Raw genomic sequence first — 23,497 nt, forward strand, 5'->3', positions numbered from 1 at the left:
AATGAATGTAACGTGAAAATGCTCCTTACATATAATTACAGTAAGTTTGATCAAGACTGATTCAATATTTATTCATATAATACTGACACGTAAGTATAATATGGATTATAATTTTGATGATGATGATGATGATGATGATGATGAGGATGAGGATGAGGATGAGGATGAGGATGATGGTGATGATGATGATGATGATGATGATGTTGATGATGATGATGATGATGATGATGATGATGATGATGATGATGATGATGATGATGATGTTGATGATGATGAGGATGATGATGATGGGTGCTTTCTTTGATACTTACTTGTAAGGGATAGTAACTGCATCGATAGTCTAGAACCGTTTATTTTAATTCGAGAAAATAACGGCTGCCAACATGTCAACAGACGGAAAAAGTAAACCGATTTGTATCCTTTTCATAGTTGCTGTTTTTGTCATTTAACAAATGTTAAGAGATAAAGGACTGTATGGTTCTTATATGTATGTGTTCACACCGGTTTCGCAAAAACACTTGTAATATCTTAGTTTTACAGTTGTTGTTTTTTTATCCGAATAATGTGTCCGAATGGTCCAAACTATAATAAACACTTCGATCAAAACTATGTTAAATACTGTTTTGCAACTATTTTTACGTATGTTAAGAAAAAAAATAACAAAACATTTAACAAGAACATAACAACTACTGTTTCGTAATCAGCAGAGGTCGAAATTAACACAAGCCCGCAAGCAAACAAAATTGTTGTTGCTGTTGACAGTGTTGTTGTCTCCGATGGTCTAAATGCAGCCCTTTTTCCCCAAAGTATGGCGGGCCTTTTGACAGGGGAAATTTAACTTGTATATTGCAAAATTAGGGAATTTACAAAAATTATGTTACCATCATGGGAGCTAGATTATCGATTGTTTGAAACTTAACATGGTGCCCACCTGATCTTTACCTGTTTTCACAGTTTGACAATGAAAATATGACTTCTACAAATAGAAGTAAAATAAAATTTCCACAATGGGGGAATTTTTGACACAACCTGGGGAAAAATATATACTTTACTCCATGGGGAATGGGGCCCAATATCGGCCCCAAATTTGCCATAAAAAAGGGCTGAAATGTGCTGTCAACTATAATTTTTGTTAATGTCTCTGTGCAGTTTTCTCTTATAGTTTTGTTATGACATCCAAAAGTTGTCATTTCATATCAGCTCTTACTTTAAATGCCATTTTAAATGTCATCTTTTTCCAAGTCAGTACCTTTTTGTGATGACAGAGCTTGAAACATTGTGCCAACCAAGAATTTCATTGGTGCAAATTTGTAGTCTTTCTTGCTACAGTGTACTTCAAGCAATATGATATTCTGATGTGTATGAGAATTGACATATTTCACAGCAGATGTCTGTATGTTCAGGAGTGATAATTATGTGAAATCATTTATAAGATAAAGGAAAACAAGTCTGACAGATAATTAGAAATATTATTCAAGATTTAGGCATACAGGATCACAAAACATTTAAAGAATAGAATATATCAAGTATCCCGATATCTGTAAATCTGGGACAAGTCTGACAGGTTATGTACATGTAAAAAATGGTATTCGTGAGGCAGAATATATTAAAGTAAAAATAACAACTCTGATGACAAATTCAATCCAGGTTAGATCACTGTCGGGTGTATATTGAACAATTTTGTCATTATTATTCAACATCGATGCCTAATATTACTAAACATTATTTCGCCTGGTGTTCAATGGTAGAGAGTTGTAGCATTACAGGGATAAATAAGAAATGTCAAAATAATAAAAAAGTATTCCTGATTGCTCATTATTGTAGCTAGGTTATTATCATTTAGGGTATTGCCAAATGTTGGTGTTTTTGATAAAGCAAACAGAAGGAACAATATGTATGGCTTGTGAAATCTTTTAACTGGCTTTTAGAAGAGCAGCTGATAAATTAATCATACTGCCAAAAAAGGTCTGATGCAGTGTAAGTGCATACGATGGCAGATTTGTGTGCATTAATTGTACACCAGATTGGCACCAAAAAAAGTTTTTTTCTGTAACGAATCTCAGGACAATTATCTAATAGAATGTGTTACGCTTTGACATCATAATTGTAAAAAAAGGTACCAAAATGTAAAAAAAAAAATTGTGTCTTAGACCGGGTTCAAACCCGTGTTGCCAAAACTGCAGTCAAAGAGTCGTATCTACTGAGCTACGATGGCTTACTCTTATTGGGTGACATAATTAAGCTATACACCTACCTCGGTAATATCACCTGATAACACCGACTAGCCAATCACGCAAAAGGAATGAATTCTACCTGGTAGATATACCCAGTAATCTTTTTTTATTGGAAGATACGAAATAACTGCTAAACTTGAATAAATTGTAAACTATGTGGTACTTCAGTTAGTAAGTTTCAATGCATTGTACACATCGATGCCAAGTTTAAGTCAGTTTTTGACATTTTTTTTTCGCTATTTTATCATACGGAGAACAGCCCCTTTAACATTTTAAACATTGAACAATTTTTATCTTACTCCCATATTAAAGATAATTAATAATAATTTTGGAATTTATTTCATTATATTTTTTAAGCATTATGATTAGTTTTTAGATTAACAAAGAATACTGAATAGTAGGATGCCAATTATCAAATATTGCTTATCAGTAGGATGTCTGTCGTTTGTGCCGTAACTTAGCAATGATCATGGTCAAGGTGTCAAGACATTTATTGCACCATTTTCCTGAAAGTGACAGATTATAGGGTATTTAAGCATGGTTTTTAGATTTTTATTTTGGGTTATTTTAGCATGGTTGTTAGATTTTTATTCTGGGGTATTTTAGCATGGTTTTTAGATTTTTTAAGGTTTTAAAATTAAATTTAAAGGCCAAAAATAGTTTTGAAGAATTTGGAAATTTTGGAAAGATTGAGACGGATAAAAAACCTGACCAATCAAAGGGTTATACTGACAATGTTCTAAGGAGAAGGCTAAGTCTCACAAAACACTGAAGGAATCTGATTTAGGCTTGCATTTTTTTGGACTACCAGAATTTTTGCTGGACTACCTGAATTTCAGATCTAGTAGTCCGAGGGACTACCTTGTGAAAAATGTTATGGTCTAACCCTGTAGACCTATGAACTTTTCACTGTACTGAAACAATAAATCACAATTATATTTCATCTTTTCGTCAAAGTATTGATTCACACTGGATTCTACGAATCAGCTGGACTCATGCATTATGAAAGTATGAATCCATGCCAAATCTGGTTGTCTCCAAATACCTGACTACTGGTAGCACACTGCTGACATACATGTATACTAGGAACTTGTAGGAAGCATATGAAAAACTATTTAATACTTTTTGAGTAAACTACCCATGTATATACCAGGTCTGCCCCTGGCAGAGATGGACACAAACCTGATGTTTGAGCAACACACGGTGGAGGAAATCCGGGGCATAGAGAAGAGGACCAGGTAAGGGTTATCTCAGAAAAAATATGTTTACAGAAAATGACATGTGGCTTGCTCTGTCAAGTTTGTCAGTCGTTTTTAAGAATTTTGAAGTACAAAAAAAATGTTTTATTTGTGAAAATAATCCTTCACTTGAATTTCAGATGTCTTTTATCCCATATGACATCATTATGTAATTGTGCTTTCAGGGCTGACATTGAAAGAAAGAAGGAAGATCTAAGGACAATGGTTGGGTGAGATTTATGATTGTATTCTTTGCCTTTTGACATCCACATTTGAATAGCATGCAAATGTCTCCCTTTACGGTCAAAGTGTAAAGTTTGCAATATTATTATGCCCCTCCCCCCCCCCCCCTTCGAAGGAAAGGAGGTATATAATGCTGGTCAGTTGGTCAGTGGGTAGTTTGGTATACCATAGCTTGTCCGAGTGATAACAATGCCTGAACCTATGGTCCTCAAACTTGACTTGGAGGTTGGGCATGACCAGCAGATAACCCCTACTGATTTTAAGGTCATCGACTCGAAAGTCAAAGTCACAGTGACCAATTAATGTTAATGGCTTTTCCGAGTGATAACTCAACAATGCCTATTGTCCTCAAACTTGTCGGAAGATGACCCCTATTGATTTTGAGGTTATCAGGTCAAAGGTCGAGCTCACAGTGATCTTGAATGTGGAAAGTTTGTCTGAGTGATAATTATACAATGCTTGCACATATGACCCTTAAACTTGACATGAAGGTTTTGGGTGTGACCAGTAGATCACCCCTATTGATTTTGATGTTATCAGGTCAAGGTCACAGTGGCCTTGAAACTTGGCATGAATGTTGAGTGTCACCAGTAGATGGCCCCTGATTTTGGGGTCATTTGGTCCAAAGGTCAGGGTCATTATGTTCATAATGACCTTGAACATGAAAATCTTGTTCTAGTGGTAACTTGACAATGCCTGCTCGGATGGTCCTCAAACATGACGTGGAGGTTGGGCTTGACAAGTAGATGACCTTTAATGATTTTGAGGTCATCAGGTCTAATCAGTTTCAGTCCTTTCAATATTCATTTGTCCAAATAATCCTGACAACTTGGCATAATGTTTGACTAACAATTCTTGTTCATTTTGAACTAAAGTCTTCTTAAGGGGTTATCCTATGAATAAGGATATGACAGAATATTGTCTGTCAGATGAATTAAAGTATTATGTCCATGTTACAAATTATCTGCAAAATGAAATAAACCTTATCTGAACTAATGAATCAAACAATTATTTTGAAAATGGATAAAACCACTCAGAAATATTCATTTAAAAAAGTGTATGTAGGATACATTCATTGATAAGATGTGGCCAAGGGGACTGGTCGCTGTTACTACAGGTCCAGGCTTGTACTCATAATGTATTATTGGTCTGCAGTATTACTCCCAAATGTTTTGAGGATTTTCTATACAATATTACTTTAATATTGATAGCGTTGAAAGCATTGGAATTATGAATCAATTTTTGCCTTCACGCATCCCACGGAAAGTGTGGTTGGATAACTTAATATACACAGACAAACTCACCTAAGGGTTAAGAAAATGAAATAGCTAGTGAACACATGCATTTTTGAATGTGGCAAGTCTACCACATTAACCTTGTTTTAAGTTGAGGTATACAAGCAGCAGACTCAATAAAATGAGCTAAGTGGAGATACTTTTACCACTTTAAACATGGTTGGAATGTCAGGTAAAACATTAGAACACATTTTAGGGAGAGATACCGTGACTTGATAGAGGCAGCTGACACAATTGCGGATATGAAAAACAGTGCTCTCAATGTAAGTTAATAAGATTAAATCCTCCTGTTTCTGCTCTGCAATAATACTGTAAATATATTACAAACATGTAAGAATGTTTATGTCATATCAACTATTGTATTGACTAGGGAGTTCCATTTCAATGTGCTTGTGATTCATCACTCCCTTTAGGGCAGCTAAAAGTCAAATTGGCTTTACAATGTACATTTAATATAATAATTAGTGGTTGATTAAATATCCAGTTACATAGATGTTCCGAGTTTGTTCAGTCCATTGTATGTTTTTATACATTGCAACTGATCAAATATTTTCAACTTGTCAAATCAGTCCCTAAGTAAAGTTTAATTGTTAAATATACCTAAGATGCCCATTCAGTACTCTAATTAGAGTATCTGTTATTTGTAGGTTTTGCTGTGACATAAACAACATAGTTTAATGATTTGTATGTTGTCGCAGGTGATGTCTACAATTGGTCGTATAGAAGGCCTGTGTGCGGACCTGCGTTCAGCCCAGCTGGCCCCTAACTCTGGGGGCCCGGCACGGAAGAAACAGGAGCTGGACAACAGGTCCGTCCCACCACCCGGTCATTTGGACCGCCATCTACAATAGGGTCTAGAATAGATTTTAGGACTGACATTATATTGAGAGAATAATCTTTCAAAAACTTTCTCGTTTAAAAAAAGTAACTACGGTTGAACACCGCTATTCTGAACACCGTTTATCCGAAAATATTTTTTGGTCCTGATATTACTCCTTCTTTGTTTAACTAAGTTTTCAATCTTCAATCTGTATTCGCTAGTCCGAAATTATCGCTAGTCCGAAGTAAAAATTACGGTCCGGATTTGGTATTTCACACCTAGTTATCAATGATTATTTCGAACTTGATCATGTCATAGTTTTTCACACCATACTGCGATGGCATTCGGGCATCGGATTGAGGTGACAATGGAGCACAGTTAGCGTTTGTTAAAAAATGATGTTGAGCACGCGTATGTTACAAACATCAATGTCAGAAAATGAGCGATTCATTTGGGTGATGTAGTTTACAACTTTATTAACAAACTGGATGGATACGTGACTGAGGAAGACATCAACCGAATAAACAGGGTTCAGCGAGACATCAGATCATTCTTTAGAAAATAAACCGAACAATACTGATTAAACAACATGTTATTTCAGTGCTATTTAAACATGCTTTTTTATATATTGTGCTATGTTTCGAATGCATAAATGTGCTGTCTTTTTGTTTTAAATGTTGTTTTAATAAAAATGTATTACAAATTATTTCTCATTTATTAAACAATAAATTAACAAATAATTTTGTATACGAAAGATCACTCAAACCCAATGTATCATATTGGAAACGTGTAACTGACAATGCAATATTTACGACTTAATATTTCACGTCATCTATAATTCGCGAACGCTGTCATTTTCTGACAATTGTTAATCCGAAATATCGCTATTCCGAAATAATATTTTTCGGATTAACAGTGTTCAATTGTATTCTGTTTTCACTTAGTTAACAGTTTTGAAAATACATTCATTTGAGCATTCATTCCCAATTGAAATGTTTTAAACACGTTATGTATAGGTTCTAGCTTGATGACAAATGAACCAATTTTAACCATTTTAATCTGAAAACAGTTTTTTTTTATTTAGGCGTAAAGAGGAAGCAAGGTTCCATGAGGTGTCAGCCCAGATTAAATTGCTGCTTGATATCCCGGAAAAGGTAAGCTTTTTTACACTCCTTCAGTGCCTTAAGGCCAAGTACACACTGACAGTTTCTCATAGTGAACAGCTAAACCAATAATCATAGTCCAAAGTCCTTTATATTTGTGAACATGCCTAGATGGAGAGATCAGCCTGTCTGCCAGCTGCCTATTTCTGTTGGCCTTGCACCAGTCTACACATGGATTAACTTCCTGTTAGCCAGCTGTATGTTTCTACTAACCCAGCACAACAAAACCAGTCTGCACATGCATTCACTTCCTGTTCTATTTTGCAGGTGTGGACATTCCTCGATGGGCAGGATTTCCTGTCAGCCAGTCGCCTGTATCTGCTGGCCCAGCACATCAACACCAGCCTGCACCTTCACTCCCAGGGCACTCCAAACTTCCTGTATTGGTTCCCCGTACTAAACAGACAGTGGGCGGCCATCTCACACTTCAAGTTCACCATTCTCCAGGTAGGGTGTGATATGTTAATATTTTACAAATTTATTGTTATCAAATTTTCATTGTTTTAAGTCACATACGGTAAGGATGATTATTTTGTTTTATTTATTCAAATTCTATTTCCATATAACTCTTCATGTTTGCAATTGCTTGAACACAATTTATTGATGAGCCCATTACTACACCTGTCTGCAAAGCATATTGATTTTATTCTTAGTGAACGGTTGAAATGATTCACCTACATGTCATTATGCTAGTGTGAGAATTTGAAGTATTTCAAACCAACTATGCATGATATATCACAGGGTTGCAGACAGCTCATCAAGGAGGCAGCTGTCACAGACCAGGTACGCAAATTAATACTTATTTTCTTTATGCCTTTCACAACACTTCATCTAGATTATAGATTTTGAAGGCATTACAAGTTACTGTAATACAAAGGGGATATTATGCCTGGATGCATTTTTGATGTCCCGTATCATTTTGAGTTTAGTGTGTAAAGGGGTATGCATGTTTATACATCCACGTGATACAAGTCCTCAGGAAAGCACCCTATCATAATGTTCCTTTTATTATATGTTTCTTTTGATTATTTCCATGTTAAAGGCACTGCTATTAATTTAAACCAATGAATTCAATTAGATTTTACACAAATTTCCTGGAATTTCTGTGTCTGAAATGTGTCATGAATCGATCAAATTAATGAATTGGAATACTTGTATTACACAATTTTAGAGAACTTTTTGAAGGTACCGTGTTGACTTTTGTAAAGGCAAATGTTTGGATTGATAATGTTTATAAGTACGAACATTCAACACAAAGTACAGATGAAAACAATGCAGTCATTAAAAACAAAGAATAGAAACAGCAATTGACAAACATCAGTTCATTGATAATTTCAAATGAATTTTTTACAAAATAATGAATAAGTTTTAAACGAATGCCACAATTTTAATTTCCAATTAGAAGTGTTCTGAATTCTTTGCTTGTGAAGTACATGCCATCCTGTATTAACTACAGAAAGTAGCAGAAAGCCTGTGTGTCATCCTCCTGCTGGAAAACTCAAACCCTCGACAAGTCTTCAATGAATTTCTTCTCGCTAGAACAGTGAGTTGTCATTTACTGTTTTGCAGATTAAATTTTGTTAGATAAATGATTGAACTCAATACAACTTATATCCATGGTAACTGTTGATTAGGCTACTCTGTATGTTGCATGTGTATAATACTATCCTCACTGTGTTACAGTCAGCGATCCAGGGCGTGTTGAGCTCGGGTACGGAGAGCACGAAGGAGCTGGTGTGCTCCGTGGTCCACCTCATTACCACCACAGTACACCAGATATACTCCGTCTTCTACACGCCACAGGACGACCAGAATGGTGATACACATACATACCTATCCCTGCATCTTTGAGTTGAGCCTGTAGCAGATCACTCTATAATTGTCATGCATTTATTTTGAGACAATAACTTATTGTTCATAAATCTTTGTCTTCTCAGTACTGTTTAATGACGTATTTTGCATTTCTTGTATATTGTAAGTGAATATGTGTTTGTTTGCAGATGACACAAACCTATTACTGAAGGTCCTTTCCAGAGTCACATCAGAGAAACAATGTGGTATGGAGTAACAGTTTCAACATTAACATTTCATTTTCAACTTGGTATCCAGATAATTTTGAGAACCAAAATATTCTTGTGAACCGGACTATTGTTGCGAACCAGAATAATGTATTTTAGCTATTATAGAAATGTAATATTGTGTAATAACACATCAGAATGAAAAGAAAGTATTTTCTTCTTGGTGAAATCGGATGTTTACACAATGATGTAGTGGACAGTTCATTATTGATGTAAGATGTATGAGAGTTATATATATTTGGTTGTTACAGACACAGGTCTCATGGATCTCCACAGCTCCGTATCCTCCAGATGTCTCCCAAAATCTATCAAGGGTCAGAATTACATCAGCTATTCTATTTTACATAGACAAGACTATTGATTTTTCTTCATGTATGTAAGATAGTGTTTGAAAATTGGACTCCATTTGCTATCGATAATCAAATCGAATCAGACCAAGTATTTCGATTTACTATTGGAAAATAATCAAAAGTTCATAATATCATTTAAGAATACATTCTTTATACATAGTATACTCATGATCATTTAAATGGTTTAACTTGGAATCAGTACGTGTGATACTATAGTCATGCTTTTTGCAACAGTAAGTAAATATCCATAACCTTTTTCTTCTTTAATAACTTAACGAAAAAACATAACAACAAAACACATACTTAATGATTGCCCATCAATTGCAAAATGATGTACACCGCAAGCAAGTTATTTTAGCATTTTATCCATGTAAAAGCAAATTAAATATTTGTTAACCAGCTTAACATTCAATAACCTGTTATATTGATGATTTCATTAAAATATCTTACTCAACATATTGTACTAAAAATAATTAATCATATTGAGGCAATGAATTGCTACTCACATCAAGAGAAGCTGATGTAGCTTTTTCCCTATGTATTTTCTAGAGTTTTGTCCGAGCCACAAGTCTGTCACCGTAGGTGTGTCCCAATCTCATCTCCATGACAACTGCACACAGTGGATACAGACGTATGTATTAGGCTTGTTGTATAAAATGATGTCATGTGTTACACAATAACTTGTATGTAAGTGGTACTTTTCATCACAAAATATTTATCTGTACTTGTCTATGAAAGTACACAGCTCATGGTTGTTATATAATGGTAATGTTCATATTTCTGTTATCAGACAATTACTATCATGTTTTATAAACCCACATGCTCCTATCTTAATTTGGTATAACCATGTATTGTAAACTCCTAGTGTTGGCAGGCATTGTAAACTCCTAGTGTGGTAGGGGTTGTAAACTCCTAGTGTGGCAGGGGTTTAGGGGTCATAAACTCCTTGTGTGGCAGGCGTTGTAGGGGTTGTAAACTCCTAGTGTGGAAGAGTTGTTAACTCCTAGTGTGGAAGAGTTGTTAACTCCTTGTGTGGTAGGCATTGTAGGGGTTGTAAACTCCTAGTGTGGAAGAGTTGTTAACTCCATGTGTGGAAGTGTTGTGAACTCTTAGTGCGGAAGTGTTGTGAACTCCTAGTGTGGAAGTGTTGTGAACTCCTTGTGTGGTAGGCATTGTAGGGGTTGTAAACTCCTAGTGTGGAAGAGTTGTAAACTCCTTGTGTGGAAGAGTTGTTAACTCCATGTGTGGAAGTGTTGTGAACTCTATGCACGGAAGTGTTGTGAACTCCTAGTGTGGAAGAGTTGTTAACTCCTTGTGTGGTAGGCATTGTAGGGGTTGTAAACTCCTAGTGTGGAAGAGTTGTTAACTCCATGTGTGGAAGTGTTGTGAACTCTTAGTGCGGAAGTGTTGTGAACTCCTAGTGTGGAAGTGTTGTGAACTCCTTGTGTGGTAGGCATTGTAGGGGTTGTAAACTCCTAGTGTGGAAGAGTTGTAAACTCCTTGTGTGGAAGTGTTGTTAACACCATGTGTGGAAGTGTTGTGAACTCTTAGTACGGAAGTGTTGTGAACTCCTAGTGTGGAAGTGTTGTGAACTCCTTGTGTGGTAGGCATTGTAGGGGTTGTAAACTCCTAGTGTGGAAGAGTTGTAAACTCCTTGTGTGGAAGAGTTGTAAACTCCTTGTGTGGAAGAGTTGTTAACTCCTAGTGTGGAAGAGTTGTAAACTCCTTGTGTGGAAGAGTTGTTAACTCCTAGTGTGGAAGAGTTGTTAACTCCATGTGTGGAAGTGTTGTTAACTCCATGTGTGGAAGTGTTGTTAACTCCTAGTGTGGAAGAGTTGTAAACTCCTTGTGTGGAAGAGTTGTAAACTCCTTGTGTGGAAGAGTTGTAAACTCCTTGTGTGGAAGAGTTGTAAACTCCTTGTGTGGTAGGCATTGTAGGGCTTGTAAACGCCTAGTGTGGAAGAGTTGTTAACTCCTTGTGTGGAAGTGTTGTGAACTCCTAGTGCGGAAGTGTTGTGAACTCCTAGTGTGGAAGTGTTGTGAACTCCTTGTGTGGTAGGCATTGTAGGGGTTGTAAACTCCTTATGTGATAGGCATTGTAGGGGTTGTAAACTCCTTGTGTGATAGGCATTGTAGGGGTTGTAAACTCCTTGTGTGATAGGCATTGTAGGGGTTGTAAACTCCTTGTGTGATAGGCATTGTAGGGGTTGTAAACTCCTTGTGTGATAGGCATTGTAGGGGTTGTAAACTCCTTGTGTTGAAGAGTTGTAAACTCCTAGTGTGATGGGCCTTGTAGAAGTTGTAAACTCCTTGTGTCGAAGAGTTGTAAACTCCTAGTGTGGAAGAGTTCTAAACTCCTTGTGTCAAAGAGTTGTAAACTCTTTGTGTCGAAGAGTTGTAAACTCCTTGTGTGGAAAAGTTGTAAACTCCTAGTGTGGAAGAGTTGTAAACTCCTCTGTGTGGAAGAGTTGTGAACTCCTTGTGTGATGGGCATTGTAATGGTTGTAAACTCATAGAGTGGAAGAGTTGTGAACTAGTGTTGTAGGGGCATTTCGGTTACATAATCATATTTAGTAATTATATAATGTCACATAATTATACATATTTTGCAGATGTAGCTGTGATGTGCAGTCTGGTGTGGGAAAGCTTCTACACTTTGTCAACACCGTCAAACATCTTGCCACTATTCGCAACACTGTCTGGGATATCATGGCACAGGTATGGAAATATCAAAGTATAGTTATGGCGATATTATGGGACGGGTATAGGAATTTCATGGGATATTATAGCACCGGTATGGAAATATCATGGGATATCACGGCACACGCAGGGCTCTCACTAGGCTGAAAATTTTGGGAGAAGTCACTTCTCCCTCCAGTCAACTTAGGGAGAAGTAGGAAGACTTTTGGTAGAAGTGATACTTATTTTAAGACCTGATACAAATACTATGCCATACCACAGATAATATTCACATTCAAATTGATTGCTTTTACTATATGAAATGTTCATAAAAGAATGTATGATTTTTGGCTCAGCAAAAGTGTATTTGTCTATGTCACATAGTTTATCTCCAAAAAGCATTTAAAATGAAACAAAAACTAAGACATCTAAGCATTTGGAACAATCAGAATGACCTCATAAATGAAAAAAATGTGCAGGGGGAATCTTTTTTTGGTACAATTGGGATAGGGTATGAATGTCACAATTCAGCTCTGCTGCTATTTACTTGTCTTTGCTTAAATAATATTCAATATATTAACATTTTAGAACCAAATGACATTTAAAATCACTGACCTTGATGAAAAATTTACCGATACATAGTAGAAGGTTGAGAAATAAACTCTGAAAATTGTTTTGACAGAATGGCGATTTTGCCGTATTTTATGACATCGTTAACATGAGGAAATTTCCATAAATAAACTCTACATAAAGCAAAATAAAAATATTTATGTGATGACTAAACAATTTTTTTTTTCATGAACATTTCACTAAAACCAATCAAATATTTGTAAATACATCCTGTTATTGATTTTCTTAGAGCCACCTTGCCAATGGCCAGATGGCAATTTCTGTGTTCTTCAAAAGCAACAATGTTTAAAATGACTTGCCATGTTTGTACAATACATATATCAATTTTTTTTTAAGTTGGTTAATGCTTGACAAGTTATTTCGCTTTTTCTATCACATTTTAACAAACTTATGTCATTTGATCACGGTCTTCTCAATGTACATTCTGAATGATTGGTTGACTTTTAATAGCTTCGCCTACTGGCGATGTTTCGGTAATTGAAGGATAGACGGCTCAATTATCGGATTAGGAGATTACCCATTATGATTGGCTTATTGCGATATTTTGACTGATGTGCCAGTGACCAAATACTCGCTGATTGACAGATGTACAATGTACTAAAATTGTTGGCGAAATCAATGTCGCTTTGATGACACAAATGGGCTAGGTCTGAGAATTTAAGGCGGTCACTTCGGCCAAGTCGCCCCCTCGCGAGAGCCCTGACATGTATGGGAATATCATATGATTTCATGACACAGGTATGGGTACATCATGACACAGGAATGGAGATATCATGACACAGATATGGGGATATCATGACACAGGTATGGGGATATCACAACACAGATATGGGGATATCATGGCACAGATATTGGGATATCATGGCACATGTATGGGGATATCACGACACAGGTATAGGGATATCATGGGACAGGTATGGGGATATCTTGACACAGGTATGGGGATATCATGGCACAGATATGGGGATATCTTGACACAGGTATGGGGATATCATGGCACAGGTATGGGGATATTATGACACAGATATGGAGATATCATGGGAACAAGTATGGGGATATCATAGTACAAGTATTGGCATATCTCGGCACATGTATTGGGATATCATGGCACATGTATTGGGATATCATGGTACAGGTATTGGGATATCATGGTACAGGTATTGGGATATCATGGCACAGGTGTTTCATTTCTTTCACAGTGAATTTACCACATATTTTAATATGTTATAGATCTATCGTGCACGATGTGTTTGAGCACATAAATGAAATGACACTGTTTCACTATTAAAACCACAGTACAGAAAAATATTCAGTTTACAAAATAAAACTTTTTCTGTTGGATATGGCGTTCAGCTTTTTTGCAAAAAACTGTACAGTAGCCCGGGTTTTGGACTTTTATCAAGGGAGATCAGTGCGTTGGAGATTGAATTTTAAAGCATTCACTGACAAGGAGCGAAATATAAACAACTTCGTCATGACTGATAAAAATAATAATAAAGATGAATACAAAATGGTCCAACCAATAAAAATTGAAATGGATCCTCTTGTTTGGTGGAAGGAGCATTGCTTCTACTATCCTTTACTTGCCAATCTAGTTAAAGCTCGGCTTTGCATCCCAGTGACCATCCGGAAGCGTGTTCAGCACAGTGGGAGATATAGTTACCGTCCAGAGATCTTGCCTATCTTCAGATCTTGTAGACATGTTACTCTTTTGTAAGAAAAACTGTCAGAAATGTGACTAAGTCACTAAGGACTTGAGACAGTCTAATTACTATGTGTGGTCTTAGTGTTAATTGTTTACATATTTGTAGTCCAAAGTTAAAGACTGAAATGATGTAGAAGTTTTGAACTCCAGGATGGTTTTATTGTTGTGTTTGGTTCATTTGTTTTTAGTTAGATATGTTCTAGTCAACATATGGTATCATCATATCTATGAATTGTTTAAGCAGTTTGCTGTTTTGAATAAAAATGTTCCAATTCAAAACAATATTATTAATACACAAAAATATCGCAGTACGTATCGCGATACGCTGCTCTTGTATCGCAATATACCACGATACGGTCTTGGCGTATTGTGGCAGCCCTAATTCTAGGAATCATCATGGAATGGCATCTGTTACCTGGGTTATCTTGTCTCTTAAATATACACTCTTTTGATATCTTAGCTCAGATACATTACTTATTTTTCACTGATTATCTAGGCTATCATGACATTGATACCTTCAAATGATAGCACATGTTCAAAGATGGACTTGTAAATAATGACAAATATATGTTCCAAATGATATCATAAGTTCAGTTATGGTCTAGAATACATACCATGGTCTATGGCATGGATGTTTGGCCAGAGATTACTTGCCTTTGGTACATTTTTTATTTTGAATCAAAATATTCTATTCAGTTTATGCTAATTTGCTCAATTGTGATAGTCATTTTACATATGTGTATTTGAATAAAAAATAAGTCTTATTGTATTGATTCATGACATAACTTACTATCATGAATGAATAATATCCTATATGCTATAAATGGTAATTAACATTGTATGTATGTGTGTGGTTTGTAGGATGAGAGCCTGGAGCATTGGGAGGAGGTTTGCCAGCAAGTGTTGAACGGACCCCTCCACATTTGGCATGACTTGCTAAGGCCATTGTTTGTTGACAGAGTTAAGGTATACCATCCATCTAGCTTTATGAGAAATTATTCTCATTCTCATATAATATTTACTTGAAACTCCTTTCAAAGTCCCCAGAATCATTTGAATTTGATAGAATAAGTTTCAATTGTGGTTTTGAAGATTTTTTATGAGTATGACTTTGTTCTGGTCACCATGCCTGATATTCCTCCTGTCCGCTGGTCACTTCAGGCCCTGATCCAGTATCAGCTGAATGCCACTGTGGAACTGACCCAGAGACAGGTCAGCAAGGTCATTATAGAGATGGACAATCCCCACTCCAGGTATACAGTTATGCCTTGTCCTCTTTGTTTTCATGGATGATGAAACACATATTTGTGCCAGGATTAATTTGTGTTAAAGCATTTCTCTTCCATTGTGTGGTTCATTCAATTTGAGCAAATAATTACCCGGTAATAATATTGCTGATTAAAGATCTTCTCCAGGAAAAGCTTAATGTTTCCAGAGGATAAATAAGTTGAACGTTATTCAATCTGACAACGCTTCCTGTATTTTTGCAGCCCACTGGTGTCAGAGATTGACCTGGGCTCTTATGTGTGGTCAGAGAGCCCCGGGGACATCGCGCCCCACACAGCCTGGAGCCCTGCAGGCACCCGGTCACTCGTAGAGAGTGGGGGCCTCATGATGAAAGCCAAGGCTTACACACCCATTGTGCAGAGGTAGGACTGATGCTTCCATTGTGTGTCTGTTGTTTTTTTCGGGTTGTTGGTGACAAACCACTATATTTTAACACATTAAACAACTATATTTTAGTTTCTGCAAAAACTTTGATGAGAAGTTGAAGAGCGTGAGTGAGGACTACAAGTTCTACATGTTCTTGGACCCCGAGGGGTTCATTGTTCCCTTGGAGACGAAGCCCTTCAACCGATGGGCAGACTCCGCCAGCCTCCTCACTTTTATACAGACCTCCTGTGTTGCCAGTGTCAACAGGTGTGCTCTCTTTGATATGTTGCTCAACATTCCTCTTGCCAAGTATTGTTTTCCAATAAACATGTTAATGTGTTTACTTCAAAACATATATATGTACTATTTTGCTTATGTAGCTGGTTTATGAAACAATTTTAATGAAGAGATGTATTGTGAAAAGCTTTACAGTGAAATTACTGTATGTTTCACATGTATGATTGAAACCTAATAACCACTATATAATGTCTAATTCATTATTCCCTTGCAATTTAAGTGGAAATGATAATTTTATTAGTAAAAATGATCAAAAGCAAATCCTGAATGAATATTTGGGAAATGGAAGAAAGAAACAATATAATATTTATTTTATTCTGAAAGTCATCATTTTTGATAGTAAGCAGAATTTATTAATTGACTTTGGAGGATAGTCAACCAATTAAATTGTCTTGAATATATATTTTTTCTATGACATATTTTGTTCTGCAATTGCATTACAGTAAATGTACAAAAATTTGCATTTGACGTCGTAGTGTCTCATAAGAATATGATGATTTATATAGAAGCATAAATAAAATACTTCTGGGTGAACAAAGGTAAAATGATGCTTGCACCATAGCACCATTAATTGGTCCAAATCCCCTTGTCTAATGTCAAAATTCCCTGGAATTCAGAACAAAAATGTCAAAGTCCCCTGGAATGGTATCCAGAAATATGGCATGGACGAGGTCTTTACTTCCATTTCATATCTAAGGGGCTATAAATTTGAACAACTTGATGGCCCCTTGTGATATTTCCGTGTGAATGTTTCAGCCTGTTGGAGTTTCTGGGTAAGATGAGAGATGAGTGCCAGTCTGCCCTCACCACCTCAGAACAACGCCTCAGCAACATAGGAAACAAGTAAGGGCTCACGGAAGTTAGTTGGATTTCAAAACTAAACTGTCATTGACCATTACAGCCAACATGCTTATATAATGTTATGCAGAAAAAATACAGCAAAAGTTAGCAGTAGGTTCTTGTGATAGTTTATCTAAAAGTTGATGTCAGCTGTAAGTGTAGAGCTTTCTGGAATACTTAAATAGTATAGTAGACATTGATATGAAAGAATCAATTACAATGAATGTAGTTAAACAATAAGATGGCCTTATGTTTCTAAACAAGTCACCTGATATATTCTATTTTGCTTTGCAAATTATTGTAATGGCAGTTCAAAATAATTCATATAACAGTTGTTCATTTATTTAGCTTGAAAGATGATGATCAAATCACCAGACGGGAAGGTATCTTTCACCATTAGGTTATTTCTCCTTGTGTTAATGTAAATTAATGATGTTTACTTCCTCGTGCTCAGGTTGTTGTTGTCTGGGCGACTGTGTGCAGCCATGTGTGACCTGACCCCGCACCTCCAGCAGTCCATGCTGGGTAGGGAGCAGATTGCCAGGGCAGATGGAGCCAGGTACAGTATCCATACACTGAAGCCATGTCCGGGTATGGGAATGAAATATTAATGTTAAGAAGTAGTACATGGCTCTTTGCATGTACTTGATTTCCCAACATACATGCACCTACCGGGTATATATTACCAGTTGCTTTACAATGACACAATATGACATTTTTCATTGTGAAAATACCAAGTCCATTAGAGATAAGACCACACAAGTACAGATTAATATAATTGTGCCACTGATTTAACCTGACATTTTTAGAACTGAGAATGTATCCAATTTCAGCCACTGTACAAGCCTGTCTCACTCTATGGGGCTTTATTGCAGGTCAGTGTTGAAGAAGTCTAGCAGTGGGCGACTCACTGCAGGGCGGCAAGAGGTCAATTCTGCCTGGGAAGAAGTGAAGGCTCAGCTCACAACTGTCCAACACTCTGCTTACAGGTACTCAGTATAATGTGGGCCAGGTTTATAGACTCATGAACTGTTGTGTGGTTTAATGCAATGAAAGTAAAGGAAAAAGTCTTCTTGCAAATACATGTACACACTTTCCAATAGAGTTCTTCATCATATCCAAATAAATGACCCTTTTAAGTTTTCAGTTTTTTTAATTACATTGAATTATAAGAGATATTTTTCCAGTTTCTATTTATTTTGTAACAATCATATGACTACAGATATGTTTTGATGACAGATTGTGGATAGACCACCTAGTGAAGATAACCCTGGCGAGTTTCTGTGTAGCAGTAAATTCCAGCTCGCCTGCTGATACCATCAAAACATGCTCTGTAAGTCCTTATAGAAATGTGCTCATTTCTTGTTGTTTTATAATTGGTTGATGATTTGGTATTTTGTTTAAATATAAGGGGGAAGGGGCAAATGGATTTAATCCTATCCACCTGTCTGTCCAACGTATAGGGTTAATGGGTTTTACTGTTATAAGGATTTGGGGCTTTGTTGTATAGTTTTCTATATGAAATGCTCATTAAAACTCCTGCTTATACGAGCTATTTTTAAAGTAGAAATCTCATAAACTGTAAATCTGTCCATCCAAGCCATGGTGATTACAGGAATGTTTAGCAGCATGTAAATTTGTGCACCTGGGATTTTGTGTGTGGTTACACCCAGTAATCGCAGAGTCATGGCACTTGACTTAAAAAATACCCTATAGAGCTTGGAATCCTGTGTCACGTGCATCTCCATAAGTATAGAGTGATAAAACTTGATGTTAACCAACATGTGCAGATGTGCACCAATGGTTTTGTGTTTGGCTGCACCCAGTAAGCGCAGAGCTATTTTCCTTGACTTTGTGAAAATATGGCATATAGAGCATGCAACCTTGTGCCACACATTTCTCCAAAAATATGAAAGCAATAAAACTTCACATGAATATTAAGCAGCATGTGAAATTATGTACCTGGTGTATAACGTATGGCTGCCTCCAATAAGAATAGAGTTAATTCCCTTGACTTTAGTGAATAAAGAGTTGTATTCTCTTCCCAACTGTGATCGAATGTTGAGCATATACAAGAGTTGTATTCTCTTTCCAACTGTGATCGAATGTTGAGCATAAACAAGAGTTGTATTCCCTTCCCACCTGTGATCGAATGTTGACCATAAACAAGAGTTGTATTCCCTTCCCAACTGTGATCGAATGTTGACCATAAACAAGAGTTGTATTCCCTTGCCAATTGTGATTGAAAGTTGACCATATACAAGAGTTGTATACCCTTGCCAACTGTGATCGAATGTTGACCATATACAAGAGTTGTATTCCCTTCCCAACGGTGATTGAATGTTGACCATATACAAGAGTTTTATTCCCTTGCTATCTGTGGTGGAATGATGACCATATACAAGAGTTGTATTCCCTTCCCAACTGTGATCGAATGTTGAGCATATACAAGAGTTGTATTCCCTTCCCAAGTGTTATCAAATGTTGACCATATACAAGAGTTGTATTCCCTTGCCAACTGTGATTGAATGTTGACCATATACAAGAGTTTTATTCCCTTGCTATCTGTGGTGGAATGATGACCATATACAAGAGTTGTAATCTCTTGCCAAGTGTGATTGAATGTTGACCATATACAAGAGTTGTATTCCCCTGCCAAGTGTGATTGAATGTTGACCATATACAAGAGTTGTATTCCCTTGCCAACTGTGATTGAATGTTGACCAGATACAATAGTTGTATTCCCTTGCCAAGTGTGATTGAATGTTGACCATATACAAGAGTTGTATACCCTTGACAACTGTGATTGAATGTCGACCATATACAAGAGTTGTATTCCCTTGCCAAGTGTGATTGAATGTTGACCATATACAAGAGTTGTATACCCTTGCCAACTGTGATTGAATGTTGACCATATACAAGAGTTGTATACCCTTGCCAAGTGTGATTGAATGTTGACCATATACAAGAGTTGTATACCCTTGCCAACTGTGATTGAATGTCGACCATATACAAGAGTTGTATACCCTTGCCAACTGTGATTGAATGTCGACCATATACAAGAGTTGTATTCCCTTCCCAAGTGTTATCGAATGTTGACCATATACAAGAGTTGTATTCCCTTGCCAAGTGTTATTGAATGTCGACCATATACAATAGTTGTATTCCCTTGCCAACTGTGATTGAATGTCGACCATATACAAGAGTTGTATACCCTTGCCAACTGTGATTGAATGTCGACCATATACAAGAGTTGTATTCCCTTGCCAAGTGTTATTGAATGTTGACCATATACAATAGTTGTATTCCCTTGCCAACTGTTATTGATGGCGTTTGTGTGTTGCAGCGTTGGGAGGAGGTTTCCATTGAGGAGGAGACAGAGGAAGGGAGGAAGATCATGTCCAAAATTGCTGTACCCATGCAGGTATTAACATACAACACCACACTGGAAATATTATCTGGTACTGCAAAGATGTTGTTTATCAAGGAAGCATTATTGAGTTGGTTATTTAACCAAGAAATTAAAAATATGTAGTTTCAATGTCAGCTGATGTGTTATTTGTTGAGTGTAAGTAAGATAAAAACATTTTTTTAAAACAGGCGTCCTGGTATTTGATGTCAGCGCTGTATGGTTTGTGCTGTGACCTGAACAATATTGGAGGACATGCTCTCGCAAGGTAAACACAACATCTGCATTTAACCCCCTCCCCCCACCCCCACCCCCAATCAAAGATTGAAGTGGGGTATATTGGATTCACCATATGGTTGGTCGGTTGGTCATGTCTTCATAGAGATATGTATTCTTGAATACGAGTTGTTACATATTAGTGTGCCAAGGGTAATAACCAAGGGAAACAACAACTGATAAAATTAATGTCAGAATAAATACAAGTTCTTTCCCCTTGATATGAAAACACTTAAAACTGTAAATATGCATTTTAAGTTATTCAGCAGAGTGCAGAACAAATTAATTCTTTTTGAGTTTAATACATAGAAGATAGAAGTATGTGGGTGTATAGTATACTACAGCATTTACACCAGAGACCTGCTGAATTTCAGCAAGGGCTATCATTGATGCAAATCCGTTATATCTGTTAATCCTCTATTAACATGACCTATCTATCAGTCCCCTACCTGGGCCAATGGGCCATATGACGTCATGTTATCACAGTAATTAGTGTTGTCTATACCATGTACTTGTGATAGATCTTTCTTCTCAGATTTTATTACAGACTGTACTCTTAACATTTATTTGTGTACACTTGCAGACTCATAAAATGAGTTTCATACCTTTGTACCTTTAAACGCAAGACTGTTTCTTGACAACATAGTAAATCCCTTTGTTAGCCCCTTGCTGTTTTTACAGCTAAAAGGAGTTTCAGGCCCATATACTTATGGCCATGGGGTAAAAGCATATTTTAGTTGATGGACAATTTGGCAGAAATAAACTGAATTTTTAATGAACCTAATATGTAGAAACTGAAAAATCAGTATTCATATATTCTTTGACATTCCTAATGCAGATTTGTACATACATCTCTTGTTTAGGAGTGTGTTGGAGCATTTGGTGGTGAGTGTGTCAGATGGACTGGTATCGGCCTATTGTGGTGTGGTGACGCAGTCTGGCCCTGCCCTCCCCCAACAGCGCGCACTACAGCTCCTGTTTGACGTCCGCTTTCTCCGTCTTATCATTCCCAGGAAGGACGACACTAAGGTCAGCACTGACTGCACTGACCTACTAATCTTGCTTAACACAATTTGAAAGTATGTAAATCATATTTATTATCTGTTAGTTAATTCAGTGTGCAGATTGAGGTCTTAATTCATTAGTTCTATTGTGCAATGGTCAAAGGGAGGCAAATCTTACTATTTACTATTGACTAAAATCTTGATGCAGGTCCTACTGTTTCTGTTCTACAGGAAAGTCGGGAGTATGTCCGTCAGCTGGAGGTTGTGATATCGGGGCTGGAGGAGCAGGTAGACCCGTTTGACCTCGACGTCTTCTCCCCCTACATGCAGGCTAACCTCCACAAACTCCTTACCAGATCTGCAGTAAGCCTGAACTATAGTTCTCAAATGCAATGTAATATTGGGATAATTTATAAAATATTCATCCTTAGAGAATGTCATATTTAATGTCAAACAGCTTTTGTATGAATGTGTTTAATATAGGCTAAACTAACATCATGTATGAAGATTTGATTTTGGTTTAGTAGTTATTCAGGCTTTCGACAATGTTGAAGATATCTAAGTACCAGGTATTGCAGTCTCCATTTGTGTGTTGATGTGTTGCAGGTGTTACTGGGTGGGTTGACCAGCCTGGACCGTATGGGTGTGTACGGGGTGACGTCACGGCCAACCGCGGGGCCCCAGCAGGAGCAACACAATGTGCTGCTGTTGTCAACATGTCATAGCCGTTTCTCCCTGCTTCCCCTCTCCACCCAGCAGTCCCGCCTCCCGCCGCCACAACCCGTCATCTCCCAGACACTTTATAGGGTAACATTGCAAAAATTTCAGTTTTGCAGAGCTTTAAATAATCTATTGTTTTTTTGATGAAAGTTGTAATTTCATAGCTATTGGCAGTGGGATTGTGCAAAACTTTAACATTGGCCTCAATTAAAAAACTGTTCAAGATATTGAGATGAAACTTAAAACGCATGTTACCAGTGACAATGTGCATATTTGTAGCATGATATATGACTCAGGATTTAGTAATTGTCAAGGAATGACACATGCTAAGAATGAGTTGTATTTATTTTTTGTGAAATCCTTTTCTGCATATATACCGGGTCCAAACTGTCTTAATCTATGCACTGTTGTTATCCCAGGGTGTTGAGAGCGGATCCAGTCTGGTGGAGACAGCAGCAGCAGTCATCCCACAGCACTCCCAGACCAAGGTTGGAACCAGCTCATCATTCTACGACAAACTTGGCACAGGCCTCGGATCAATGACTGAGATCTCCAGCTGGTTTTCCTCTAAGGGGTCAAAATAGTAGTGAAAATTCTGGTCAGTGTGAGGGCTTTGAATTGACTGATGTGTGTGTGGGTAGATCAGTCGCAGACCGGACATATTGCCCTCATTGGTGAATGAAACTGTGATTGTTTTTCTGAACAGAAATGTTTATATAAATATGGGATGAATGTTATGGGCTATTTATTAAATTGATGTAAATTAAAGTTATCATTATTTTTTAAATAAATGGTGAAAAATTATTCTCTTACATGTTAGTTTGGTTGAACCAGCAACCATGTTTATATTGACACTGGAAGAA

At 36.9% G+C, this 23,497-nt stretch overlaps 1 protein-coding gene across 1 annotated transcript; it reads left to right on the forward strand.

Moving 5' to 3' along the window:
* Positions 1–359: 359 nt before the first annotated feature.
* On the forward strand, positions 360–23,402 carry LOC128227106 (conserved oligomeric Golgi complex subunit 1-like). Its single transcript, XM_052937313.1, has 28 exons — positions 360–402; positions 3,388–3,472; positions 3,658–3,702; positions 5,207–5,273; positions 5,709–5,818; positions 6,915–6,984; positions 7,261–7,440; positions 7,735–7,776; positions 8,450–8,536; positions 8,677–8,809; positions 8,994–9,050; positions 9,323–9,385; positions 9,971–10,052; positions 12,034–12,139; positions 15,297–15,401; positions 15,597–15,688; positions 15,926–16,084; positions 16,179–16,355; positions 17,142–17,228; positions 17,680–17,784; positions 18,101–18,214; positions 18,465–18,558; positions 20,572–20,649; positions 20,826–20,902; positions 21,774–21,939; positions 22,146–22,277; positions 22,521–22,721; positions 23,054–23,402. The coding sequence occupies exons 1-28, from the start codon at positions 384–386 to the stop codon at positions 23,216–23,218; spliced, it is 2,898 nt and encodes a 965-aa protein (XP_052793273.1). The 5' UTR covers positions 360–383; the 3' UTR covers positions 23,219–23,402.
* Positions 23,403–23,497: the final 95 nt, after the last annotated feature.

Source organism: Mya arenaria, chromosome 3 (assembly GCF_026914265.1).
Source record: "Mya arenaria isolate MELC-2E11 chromosome 3, ASM2691426v1".
Classification (NCBI taxonomy): Eukaryota; Metazoa; Mollusca; class Bivalvia; order Myida; family Myidae; genus Mya; species Mya arenaria.

What these genes read in the sequence shown, in the direction of transcription:
- LOC128227106 (XM_052937313.1), top strand. An exon ending in TCAAGTTCACCATTCTCCAG is followed by an intron (nt 7,441 to 7,734) that starts GTAGGGTGTGAT and finishes GATATATCACAG; the next exon opens with GGTTGCAGACAGCTCATCAA. An exon ending in AAATTGCTGTACCCATGCAG is followed by an intron (nt 20,650 to 20,825) that starts GTATTAACATAC and finishes TTTTTAAAACAG; the next exon opens with GCGTCCTGGTATTTGATGTC.